General features: G+C 37.8%; 1 protein-coding gene across 1 annotated transcript in view; it reads right to left on the minus strand.

The window, feature by feature from the left end:
- Nucleotides 1-13635, minus strand: part of TRPM3 (transient receptor potential cation channel subfamily M member 3) — a 255883-nt gene that overhangs the window by 81444 nt on the left and 160804 nt on the right. Inside the window, exons 7-8 of the mRNA XM_041458427.1 lie at nucleotides 11500-11674; nucleotides 1268-1391 (exon numbers count right to left, since the gene is read on the minus strand). Coding sequence (XP_041314361.1) covers nucleotides 1268-1391; nucleotides 11500-11674 — 299 coding nt within the window. The remainder of the gene's footprint in view (nucleotides 1-1267; nucleotides 1392-11499; nucleotides 11675-13635) is intronic.

A 13635-nucleotide genomic window follows, 5' to 3' on the forward strand; every position in this document is an offset into this window, starting at 1 on the left:
AGTGGTTACAAATGGTGGGTATCTGCAAAGAAACCTGCAACAAATGCACAGCCTTGCTTGGACAAAAAATCTTAATGTGAACGCTACAGACAGAATCTTCACAGTTATTTCTCAGTAGCAGGGTTTGTTCAAAGCCTGACAATCTGTTCTTGATTTAGATGTCTGGAATAATCAAGAATTGCATTTCACTAGTCTAGATAACTCAACGTCATCCTCTGCTTTCTATCTGTCATTCCTTTTTCATTCCTGCCTTTGTCCCCCTTTCTCTATTCCTCCCTCTCTTCCTCAGTCTTTTCTTTTATCTTCTATCTATAAGTATGCTTTTTATGTCTATATGCAGAACAGTCATTTACAAGTAGGTGCTATTATTAATACAATTAAATATTATTATTGCTACTATTATCATTACTATTACTACTACTACCACCACTACTACTAGTACTGCTACTACTACTACTGAAATGCCCACAAAAAAATTAATGCTGTTACCCTAAAACACTCACTCTTTCTGATCAGTGGATCAGAAATGTTACAGCAAATTTGCTTTAGGGTATTATCATCAACATGTTCTCAGTTCTCAGAAGCTGTGATGTGAACCAAACCCAAACCTTAGAAGAAAGTTTAAGTTATAAAATTTAAGCATGTCTTTCCAGTCAGTTTGTGACAGATAAAATCCCCCGGAAATGAATCACAAATTTTTGCATTGTGCTTTTTCTTCAAAAATATTTCTGCAAAAGCAGCCTCATTGATCTCCAAGAAACTGTTGAAAGATGTTGTCCTTTTCAAGAAAACACAAGCATGTGTTCAAGGGATAGCCTTGCCACTGCACAACACGAGCCTGAGAGACAAACTGCTTTCCTTTCATGTCACATATCTTCACAGTAAGGTAATAGCCCTTGTGATACTTCTGCAACTCTACAGCACCTTTAAAATACAATTCCAGAGACAGATGCATAATTATGCCTTTTCTGCTTTCTGTAGTTGCATGAAGCATAATTGTAGTCATGATATGCCTAAGGATGACTGAAAAATAGTAATATCCATGTGCCACTAGCTAGATTCTATGATGTCAGAGGAAATGTAGAGGAATTGACAAAAGGGAACAGATCTGCTACATTAATTTCTTTAAAAGCAAAAATGTTGAGAAAAGTAAACAAAAGTCAGCATGATATCGCTTTAGAGTCTGGAAAACAGAGATCAGATTTATGATATCTTCCAACAGGTACATAAAAGATTTGACCAAAATAATGCATTGAACTCAACATACCAGCTCCTTCTTCTTCATGCACTCCATGAGGATAATGAAGAGGTGCTGTGCCTGGGTTCGGGTGTATGTGAAAGTCTTCTGGATGGTAACTAGCAACTGGTCCCTCAAAGACTCATTGATAAGTCTGAAATTCAAAAAGAAAAGATTAAGTAAAAAACCCAGACATGAGTGAACACTGTAACTTCATTTCAACTTTTTTCAGGGACAAAGGTCAAAAAAACAAGAGACAACAGATCACTGAAGGTTGTTTTGGGCAGGTTTCAAGATCAGAAATTGCTGAAACCATAAGAGATAAATTGGAAAACACTGTTCTACGATAAAATGTTGACTGTGCTGAGGTCTCTCATCTACAAAGTTTTCATATCAGTTCCCACATATTGCATGACAGAAGGCCATTCAAACTATCAGCTCAGTGTGATTTCCTAACAAAAACAAGAACCACGCTGACAGTCTGAATTTGAGGGAGACCAACACTTTAAGTGAACTGAAGACCCCTTTCTATCAGTGAGTTAGAAAAATTCGACTTGTAGTTAATTTTATGAAACTGGGAACATTTATGTTGTCAGTGGTTTTGATTTTAGTTTCAATATGTCAATTCACTCTACTGATGCTACCCAAGACCTCATAAGCAAACAAACAAATTTCTCTGTTCCTCACTCCACTCAAAGCAAACATTTTGTTTTTGGCCATGTTCATCTTCCTGAAGCTCAAGAGAACTCATTTTATATTCCTCCTCAATGTTAAGTCCAGTACTTGCAAAAATGGGGCCCAACAGCAGAAATAAATAGTAACAGTACAAAAAATATAAGTACTACCTATCTCTTCGTAACAAAAAGCCTATTCCTCAGGACTTTTCTGGGTGAAACATTTCAGTTCTCAATGTCAAAATTACAAAATAGTGGGCTTTAATTTAGAACAGGTATCATTTGGTCCTTCTATACTACCAGCAGTTTTCTCACTTAAAAATTGTATCTCAGTGTTTCAAATTAGTTAAGTTGGAATATTTTATGGGATAAGTCATCCAGTGGAGTGAAAATCAGAGAATCTTCATGTCTCATACTTTAGGCCAGAGGATAAAAACTTATTTAGTCCTGCAGCAACTGCAGAGAAATATCAGGAGGAGCAGTTACCTAAAAGATATTGTTAGCTTAGGGCAGCTGCTTTGGGAGAACAATGACCAAATCCTTCATTGTTGCATACTATTGGCTAAAGGTGCCTGTACTACTCTGCAGTGAAGAGGCACAAATGAGACTGCAGGATATTCATTACAACACTGTATTTCAAATCTGATTTTATTATCTAGTCTTTACACCTGCAGCAAACGTTGTTAGAAAAGACAACAAATGGGAACGGGAAAGAAGTGCATGGAAGTATATAGAAGATCTGACATATGCAATGCATATGTTCTCTGCTACATGAATTTGATTTTGGCAGTAAATATTCCTGTTGAGTAGAACTTTGACTTCAAAAAGAAGCCTGGAAGGCATATGTCAATGTGTTTGCATTAAAATGAGTTTACTTGGGATTTTAGACCATGCTGTGTGGATGGATCACTGCTCTTTCTATGCCTGGCTTCTTCTGTCGTCTTCTACTTTATCTCAGACTCCCTCCAGTCACTTTTATTCCTCAGGAGTCTATAAATATTAGAAGATATCAAATCGAAGTTCCCAATTGTGCAGTTCAGCCGGGACAAACACAAACTGTTCCATGCTATTAAAGTGCTAAGTCTTCCTCTGCACTTCCTGCTTTCATCTATGAGCAGTCTGGCTCCTGGATGTCCTGTTTTCTGGGATGCTGGAGAGGTAGCAACCCTGCATCTACTGCTCATGCATTAGGCAGCATGCAAGCATACTCCTTCCCTGCAGCACGACCTGCCTCCCTCAGAAAAAGGCAACACATTGATGAGTTAAAACTTACAGCCCTCTTGGTGGACATGCTGGTGATGGCAGCAGAAGAGTTGCTGAGTGTGAATTACAAGAGAGATAACCTGACCTTGCTCTGTACAGGAAAAAGGATGTTGCAAGCACATGGGGACATGAAAAACGATGTCAAGAATACAAGTAGAAATGTAGGACTCTGTGCTAAAGAGAATCAGCTTGGAAATACTGATACCTGGACAAGCACTAATATACTTTGAGTTGCAGGCTAGTAGGTAATGTATGATATAAATTCTGATTTTAGGCTCTTGAAAAAAAGGTGTTTGAAATTTGCTTTAATCAAATTGAAACAAAATGGTGCTATCACTGTATTTATAAGTAGATCAGAACTATGCAATGTTCCATCCTTCAAATGAAGAAATTAAAAAGAGGTTATCCACAATGAAGAAGTTTCCTAAAAACATCACCTGGAGAAGCTAAAGAGATTTATATAAATAACGAATTTCCTTGGAAACTATATATGAAAGTGAAGTATAGGAAAGAACAGGAAAATTATATGAAAAAATACATGGACTTGGAAGATTCTCAAAAATTTCAGAAAACATTTCCAAAGTTTCTGGAATGTAAACTATCCCACTTTCTTATAATAATTTAATTTTCCTTTAAAAATGTGTAGAATCCAAATCTGAAATTTCATTTCAGAAATTGTCTGTCTTTCAAGCCAACACACACAGAAAGCAAAAGAAAGTTACACTGAGTGAAAGCAGAATTGTCTCTTCAGAAACCATCACTTTTCTTTCTTGAATCAAAGCTCTCAGAAACTCTATAATAGCATTAGTTTAAGCAGCATGAAAAGCAAACTTCATGTGAAAGATACAGAATTATAAAAACCCAAAAATTCAAGGAGTGCTTCCTTAATTACAGGGTAAAACATCTGTTGAAGTACTGCTGCTCAGAAACTTCCTGTAGTGATAATTTGATTTATGTAGTTTTCTACCCTCACTAAAAGTTTTTCTTTACCATCTCCTTGGTCTGCAAATCTACATCAAGCCTATTCAATGTCTTTGTGAGATCAAAAACTTGAAGTGATTATAATCACAAACATAAACAAAAGAACAATCTTTCCAGTAAAGTAATCATAGCTTTGTTTGCACTGAAATCAGTTATATCAAGAATGTGTCACTTTTATTCCTCAGGAGTCTATAAATATTAGAAGATATCAAATCGAAGTTCCCAATTGTGCAGTTCAGCCGGGACAAACACAAACTGTTCCATGCTATTAAAGGCTAAATCTATGAGGCAGACACCAAATCCAATTTGTGTTAAACAAGTAATTTTACAGAGTACTGTGAGCAAAACAACTGTGACTTGAGGTGGGGGGATGACTGATCTACTTTGCAAACACCACTACATTTCTTACACACACACACACCTTAAATCCATTCTTGTTCAAATCAAGGATTCCTAGTTTTAGATTCAGGAAAAGAGATGGGCCCACTTTATCAGACTGAAACACTACACTTATGACTTCCATCAAAATCAGCATAGATTGAACAGTGTGAGAAGAAGACAATATTTTTATCATCTTTCTAGTTGGCTTCAGTTCTAAAAATATTTTGCAACATGCCAGTAAAATCCTTTTTGGGGCATTTTGATGCATGATTCTCTGTATTCCACTTACTTGACATGGAAAGACTACTGCTCCTGCCTAAACACAATGTACCGCAAAACAACCACATAACCTGTTCTTTTTCTTCCTCATATAGATTGAAACTATTCTTTCATTCCCTAAATATATAAGACATGGCCATTATCCTACCAGTCCAGGTCTATTCAGTTTTTTTTTTCTTTCCCAGAGATTCCAGATTGCTGATGGAATTTAGGTAGCTAATGTCAAAAATCTGCCATCTAAAGTAGAGCTATATACATTTACATTTATTTTCAGAACAGAAATTTAGTTGCCTAAGAGTGTGTGGTGTTTGCTTGTTTTCAGAAAATGCCAACCTTAGTTTTGACACATCATATTATCAGAACTGAACTGTATGAAAAGTCAGGATCTTGAATTTTAAGAAAAAAAACCTTGCATGGGCTCAAGGAGTTAGTCAATAGGACCCCCTGGGAAATGGCTCTCTGGGCAGAAGAGCTGCCCTGGGAAATTGCCCTCAAGGAGCAGAACAGAGCTGGCAGATCTCTAAGGACACTTTCCATATAGCACAATAATGAGCCAACCCCAGGTGAAAGAAATAGGGCAAGGAAAGCAAGAGACCACCATGGAGGAGTGGAGACATGCTGGTTAAACTAAAAAAAAAGCAGAAAATGCACCATCAGTGAAAAAGGTACAGGTAACCTCAGAAGAGTTTAGGGACACAGCCCAGTTGTGCAGGATTGGGTGATGAAAGCCAAGACAAAGAGGAAGCTGAACTTGGCAAGGGATACATAGGATAACAGGATGGGTTTCTACGGGTATGCCAGTGAGAAAAGGACGGTTGAAGAAAGCATTTACCCCATGTGGTAAACAGGCTTGCAAACTTGCAATGATGTACAAAGAAAAGGCTGAGGTATTCGACAACTCCCCAAGGCCAAGTGCAAAGGCCTGCATCTGTGTTGGGACAATCCCCAAGAGGAGCACAGGCTGAGGCATGAACAGATCACAAACAGCCCTCTGGAGAAGGACCTGCTGTGTGAAGGGATGGACGAGAGCCAACAGTGCGCACTCCCAGCCCAGAGAAACGATCGTGTCCTGAGCTGCATCCAAAGCCCTGTGGGCAAGCAGGGCAAGGAAGAGGATTCTGTCTCTCTGCTCTGCTCTGATTAGACCCCACTGCAGTGCTGTATCCAGCTCTGGGGTCCCCAGCACAGCAAGGACATGGACCTGCTTGAGAAGGTCCAGAGGAGGCCTTGTTGTTGATCAGAGGGCTGGAACACCTCTCCTGGGAGGAAAGGCTGAGAGTTGGGGATGTTCAGCCTGGAGAAAAGAAGGCTCTGAGGAAACCTTATTAAAGCCTTTGAGCGCTTGAAGGGTGCCTGTAAAAAAGATGGGGACAGACATAGAAGCAGGGCCTGTTGTAATAGAACAAGGCTTTTAAAATTAAAACAGTGTTGATTTAGATTAGGTATAAATAAAATGATGTCTACTATGTGGATGATAAAACAATGAAAGAGGTGTCCCAGAGAGCTGGCAGGTGCCTCATCCCTGGCAACATTCAGGGTCAGGTCAGACAGGGCTCTGAACAAGCTGATCTACTTGAAAATGAACTTGCCAGGGAGGGGAGGGGAGTCAGATTTGATGACCTCTAAAGATGCCTTTCAATCAAAACTTTTCTATGTTCCTATGATTCATTGTTTAGGATCAATCAGGAGAGGCCACTTCAAAAACCTGAACTGACAAAGTAAAAAAGGCAATACTCTGCTTCTGTCCAAGATATACTGGATGATTAAACAGTAAAGCAAAACTTTCTTCATTGCTTTGGCTGGTGCAGAAGACAGATGATAACATTTTGGCCTACTCCCTCTTCAGAAAGAACATTTTTTTAAAGCTATGCTTAATATTTGAGGAGATAAGAGATGTTTCATTTAATCTTTCAAATTCATGGCATATGATTTTGTAGTGATCATTGGAGAAAGATCTGGCATATAGCTGACCACCTAACTTTAACTTTCGTTTTCTTCAAGGATTTTTAGTACTGGAATCATACAATGTACTAGAGAGTTACAAATAAGGTACAGCTGTGCAATTTTGTGGGACTGGCTGAGTGTCTTACACATTTTCAAATCCACACATTTTGCATATCATTGTTCTGTGAAAAGACAGAAAATAAATTATTTGTAATAAATAAATAATTAGTAGTAGTAGTAATAAAGTAAATGATATACAGTTATTCCCTTATTGTAGTCAAACAGGGATGATTTCTGTGTGCTTTTATGAGGAATCAGCTTCACTGCAGACCTTCACTGGTAGTTGTTCTACATAATTTTTCCCTGGCCACAGTTTATTGAAGGGTAATTTCTTCACCAAAAGAGAGATGAATATATTGACCCTCCCAAGGTCAACAAATTGACCTTCTTATGTCCTGGTTTTGATTTGCAAAGTACTTTGTTACTAGAGAAAAGTAATGTTATAAAAATATGCAATGTGGAACTAATTTTACAAATTAATTCAGACATGATTTGGATCCATGATTCCCAGTCTTGTGGTACAGACCATGGGGGTACTGAAGAACCATATCATACATTATGATCCCTTTTGCTCAAAGTTAAAAATTCCTGTCTTTTGCCTATTAGCAAAAAGGTTTTTAAATAATATTCTTCGGATTTGAATCCTAAAACCTATGCCACGGTGGATCCAGCGAAAGGTCAGTCCATAGGCAATCTTTAATGGTTCTCATATGAGGATGCTCATTTAAAGCACAGAAAATGTTTGATATTTCCTTGTGAACATTAGGCAAGAAGTACATTTTTATGGCATTAAACGGAACTCCTAAGATTCTCATGCTTGCAGGAGTAGAACTGATAGAGTAGTTAATGAGTTATAATTTCAACTTGGAGACTGCATTCAAATATTGCAAGTAATTTCTCATTCAGTAAGGAAATATTTTTCTAAGAAGTGACATAATTCCAGCCTAGTGTTTTATTTATTTTATTTTAAATTCAGTATTTAATAAAGAAAAAAAAAGTCTGAAAATTAAAAGCTTCAAAGCATTCCTATGAAGTTGCACTTCACATTTGTTTTACTTTCAGCTTTTGTTTTATGCAAGTAAATGAAATGAAAAGGCATCCATCCTTGATTATACAATCCAAAATACTCAGCTGTACATGGAGGAGATTTACTACCAATGAAGATATCCACTTAGGGCTTAGTAGAGACTAAATTTACATTTTTATGATTGATCTTATGTTCTCACTCCTCAATGCTGTTCATTGTATTTTCAAGTAAAAGAAAAAATAAGTGCTTCAGAGCCTGAAAAACCTGACCTTTAAATCAAGGCCAATAGTGAAAAGCAGCCAAATAATCCTTCCAATTTACCACATGGGGAATGTTGCGTTTAAGATGCCTTCTTATTTAAGTTATACTGTGGGCATAGCTTGTTTATCATTAAAATGTAAAAGGTACCACGAATTTACTCAGCTCTACTAAATTACTTCTGAGAATTTTATTTACTTGTACTGAAATGTAGCTACCTATTGAATTATTAAAACTCTGTTACAGACTTTTCCAGACCAAACAACCAAAATTTAGTTCCCGATATTAAAGTCCTAGTAAATTTAAACCCTCCCCCGTGTTAGTTCTGTGCACCTGACACTCGTAATGCTAAAACCTCGGCTCAGCAGACAACTGCACATGTGCCCTACCTCCTCCTGAAACTTCAATGAGAGAGATGAGACAATGAGACCCCCAAACTGATTTTCCCTCAAAGACATCTTTCCTTCAAGGTGTGCTTCACCATTCCTTCTGCTGTGGTTGTGGTGCCTCGCAGAGCAGCAGGCGGCACATCCTGCGAGGCAGTGCGGGCACAGCTCTGCGTTGTGCTGGCAGCCTCCTCCACTGAGGCTGCTCTCACAGTAAAAACTCCTACTCAAAGACTGTCCTATGGATGCCTTCTCATCAGGAAAGCCTACAATTAGACCTTAAAAAGGCAGATTGTCTCCTGCCCATTCAAAGATGCACCGGCACTGGCATTGTACTGCATTCGTTAATACAAGAAATCATTTTTTCTGCTATGTGGAATGTTCTAGGAAGAATAATTAACAAGGAGGGAAGGCTGGCACAACACAATTCTTTGAAACCCAATACAAAAGGACCTGTTGGGCAGATAGGCAATTGCTCAATACACTGAAGGATTTCTTTAAATGGATGGATTGGCACAACACTGATAAAAACTCAGGCAGAAAGATGTATTTGTTCTCTGTCATTTCCAGACATAGTTATTCTCCCCATGGAAACAAACTTTCAAATTAACTTAAAAGCTCACAGATCTCACAGCAGTGCTTAGCAGACACACGCACACATTTTTATGTGTAGAAAATTAATCTTGTTGGGCTGCCTTGAGTTAGAATTTAAGATTGTGCAAAATAAGCATAATAATATAAATGTGCAAGTGAGTTTGTTTCTACCATTAATCACCTAAATGTTGAATTATTTAAATCAGGTATGCAGTCCATAGTAGCTCGAAGATACGCTGTGTCTCAGAGAACACCTTGCTTCTGACAGGTGGCCAGAATTAAAATAGGTTTTTGATAGTAGTAGTAGTAGTCTGATAGTCTTGATAGTCTCATTCACAGCTACTGCAGAATTAAACTTTGCATGCAACTTAGATGTATTATCTTGATTTAGAGTTTAATAAACACAGTTTTGTATAACCTACTTAGATCATATCCAAAAGAAAAAGCTATTAGCTGAATTCAGTTAACAGGGCACTTATTTGGTATTCTCCTCATAATGCTAAGCACTACTCAAACAAGGGTTAGAGACAGGGAAAAAGGATCCAATTTGTAGCTGAAGTCTAATGAATTTGGATAAAATATTTTAATGAATATAATGATATTGGTGTTTTACTTCTAGCATTATTAAAAATATCACTGCATGACAGACTGATGTTTTATGAACAAGGATGAATACACAGAAATTTCCACTAGCTAGTTTGGCAAATTTCATAGTTTGTGCATTCTATTTAGTGCAAAGTGAACAGAAAAAAATAGTAATTTTGTTGGTTGATAGTGTTTCAGGAAACAATCTGGAATGGGACCCCGACATTAAGAAGACCCATAGTAAGTCAGAATAATACCTTTCACAAAGCCAGATATGAGAGTGTCAGGTAAGAAATTGCTTGTTCTGCCTCTATTGATACCAGAACTTGCCTTTCCTACATGCAAGAGTTTGTGATGATGAAATAGAACCACAGCATCATAAATTCACAGAATCACAGAATGGTCTGGGTTGGAGGGGATCTTTAAGGATCATCCAATTTCAACGTCCCTGCCATGGGCAGGGACACATTTCACTGAACCAAGTTCCCCAGAGCTCCATCCAACAGGGCCAGGAACAATTCCAGGGATGGGGCATCCACAGCTTCTCAAGGCAGCTGTGACAGTGCCTCAATACACTCACTGTAAAGGATCTTACTTATATCCAGTCTAAAGCTACCCTCTTTCAGTTTAAAATCATTGTCCCTTGTCCTGTCACTACAGGTCCTTGTAAAAAACCTTTCATATAAGCTCCATTTATATATTCGAATACATTAATTAAGTCTCCTCCTGTGATTTTTTTTTTTATGTTGACATCAGAACACACACAAGGTAGATGTACATAGCAAATACAAACATAAAGCATATTTGAGTAAGGTTATGTGAAGTGTTATCAGCGAGGTCACTGGAAACAGAGAAACAACTTCTCAAAGATTCAGTGAAACCTGGCACATTCATATATTTTACAGATGCAATGCTGTACTAAGCACGAACCTGAATATAAAATGGATTTAAGCATTTGTGGAAAACTATCTGTTTCCCAGTAGGAGTTTTGGGTTGAGTGAATTCATCATCACATTTACTTCTAAAACACGTAATACTGCTTGGTCTAGAGCTCAATGTTTACAGATTTATATTTTTAACTTGTTAAATCTTCCCTTTATTTGTTATTTTCTACTCTGGGTATCAGACTGAGTTCTGATTTTGGAACTTCTGAGAGGAGAAGTCCATGATCATTGCTGAACACTTGGAAACCCTCTGAGGGTGCTTGTGGCTGTCAAGTAAGGAACAGGTTAGGGCAGCCACGAAGCTGTGGACCAAGAAAGCTTCAGCAGTTTCTAATGAACATGCTGCTACTCTTGATCTAGGATGCCTGTAGCCTTATTTGCAACTGATCCCTTACGAGGCAGGGCCAAGTCCTCGTTAACTGGCTCCTGGGAAAGGCCTATCCAAGAGACAGACCAAGAAGACAGCCAAACTTCTGCAAGAGGATGCAAAGAAGGGCTCCTCAGATTAATTTTGTCTGTCATAAACAATCTCATGTATGGTGGTGACACACTACAGAGTAATTTCTCCAGGGCCGGAGTAGCTGCTGCTGTCACAGCAGGGCCACTAAGATGATGAAGGGACTGGATCACCTCATATATGAGGAAAGGCTGAGGGAGCTGAGACTCTCCAGCCTGAAGCAGAGCAGGCTCAGAGATGAGGCTTGTTTTAAGGCTTGTTTTGTTATGCTCTGAATACCTTCAATATTTCACCCATATCAAAGATGGAAATGGCCATGTGAGGTAGGTGTTGCTTCTATACAATATTGTTAATAATTTCCTGTGCTCTACTTTGTCACTGAATTGAACCTGTGGATGGAGAAAGAACATATGCTATGAAATGACTTACCCTCCTTCTTCAGAATATTTGTGGCCAAAGGCAAGGATGTCAGATGCTCGGCCACTGCCATCACATATCACAACAGGAACAGGAGGAGTGTCACGCAGGTATTCCAGAACAATGGAGATGACATTGGGACCTCCTTCCACAATAAGGGCCACCACTGGAACCCCTTGACCAATTCCTGGAGCAAAAGAAAGAAACAAAAAAACCAAACCAAACGAAAACAACACAAAACAGCCAACCAACCAATAAAAAACCCACAAACACACACAAAACAAATAAATAAATAAATACAACAAAAAAGAAATTAAAAAATGCAAAGCCAGCAAGGCAAACAAGACATAACAGAAGACAGAAGAAAAAAAATCAGACTGAAATAATCACATTAGGACTGTACAGTGTAATGTCAGAGAAAATGCATTCAGTAAATCATTATTTTGAGGACAGATGGGACCAGTGTAGCTATCTCCTCAGTTCCACTGCATAAACCATTATATTCTGGAATTATCTACTATTTCAAACACAATAGTTATGTTTAAATAGACCATGTTGTTTTTTTTTTTTTCCTCCAAAAAGATCAAATCTAGTTTGGAAATCATAAAGAAGCTACTGCGTGTCTTCCTCACATGTTCATAATTAAGACTGGAATTTTGCTTGTAGTCTAGCTGTTGCATGATGTCAGCTTCCCATCACTGGATCTTCCAATAGTTTTGCTTGTTGTTTCAAAATTACCTCTATGATATTTTTTTCTGCTGTGTGGGATCCACTTTGAGGTTGCAGTTGGGCAGCCCTTTAACCTTCTCTTCAAAAAACTAAACACATTCTCTTGCAAGTAAGTTCTATACCTGTGTTTCGCCTCTAATCAGTCTCACAGTTTTTCTCTGAATTCTGTCCAATTTTGCAGCATATTCCTTGATTTGCAGACCCCACACCAGGTACAATGCTCCAAAGAGAGCGGAACTGGTGCTTAACCAAAGGAGAGGAATCTTCATTTTATGCATTTTTGGTGTAATTACATGGGACCCTTCTGCAAAAGTTGTAACACAGACTTCCAGGAAAGTTTTGTGGATTTAGAGAAAGGCAATTTGATGCCAGGCTGGTGTTAACATAGCTAGAAAAGCTTTTATGGTAGTCACTTGACCAGCTGAGACTGGGACATTCAAAAGGACTCAGGCAACAGAAGTTGAACATTTTCTATTAGAAAATTTTTCCTGATAGAAGTTTCTTTTTCTTTTCAAGTAGCTTTTTCTAAAAAAAACCCTATATGCATTCTGCACAAAATTCTGACATTTCACTGGAAAAAGAAAAACAAGAAGAATGTCCTTCACTATTAATAGCTGGGTTTGAAAAAGTTGCACAAAGCCATGTAACAACTGTTGATATGTCTAACAAAGTTTTCATTTAGAGAGGGTGCAATTCTCCAAAGCAAAGATAAGCCTGTGAAGCTGGAGCATTAAATCTGATTAGATCCTCTAGAAATATTCACAGATCAAATGATTTTCAATAATTTTAAGGACTTGAATTACTGTCAAAAATTAGATAAACTATTCTTTAAGAAAGATGGAAAAACCCCCTAATTTATATATATAAAAGGAAAATATTCTAGGCATTTCTTGAAACATTTTGAAGGAAACATTATCTTTCCTGAAGTGATTCTCTGCACGCCTTGTTATGTTTGTCTCTGCTGTTTGTCTGTGGCTTTTTTATCACATAACTTAAGTAAAATGTGTGGTGCTTATTAATGTTAAGAAAACCACAGGTAGAATTATAAAATGTAGGCTAATGAAAGAGCATATGAGGGGTGGAGTATAACAAGGTGATTAACAGAATGATTTGCACAGAGATCAAGGGTTAATTTTTTCTAATAATATTAAAGGCTTCCCTGAATTGCTGTTCTACTCAATGTAGACACCTGCTAATAAGATAATATTAAGAAGAATTCTTAATAATGTGACAAATTGTGTCTGGATGACCTTGAGGATTAATAGAAATCGAGAAAGTTCACAATTTGAGATGCAAAGCCATTTATGTGGTGTTTAATAAATCTTTCTGTAAACGGGGAACTCATTAGGAGGAAATACTAGAAAAGCTGATGAAAAGAGGACTGTCTTTGTTATAGGAAGACTACAGGGAAAAGTTATG

The sequence above is a fragment of the Pyrgilauda ruficollis genome, unplaced genomic scaffold, assembly GCF_017590135.1.
Source record: "Pyrgilauda ruficollis isolate IOZ18807 unplaced genomic scaffold, ASM1759013v1 scaffold128, whole genome shotgun sequence".
Classification (NCBI taxonomy): domain Eukaryota; kingdom Metazoa; phylum Chordata; class Aves; order Passeriformes; family Passeridae; genus Pyrgilauda; species Pyrgilauda ruficollis.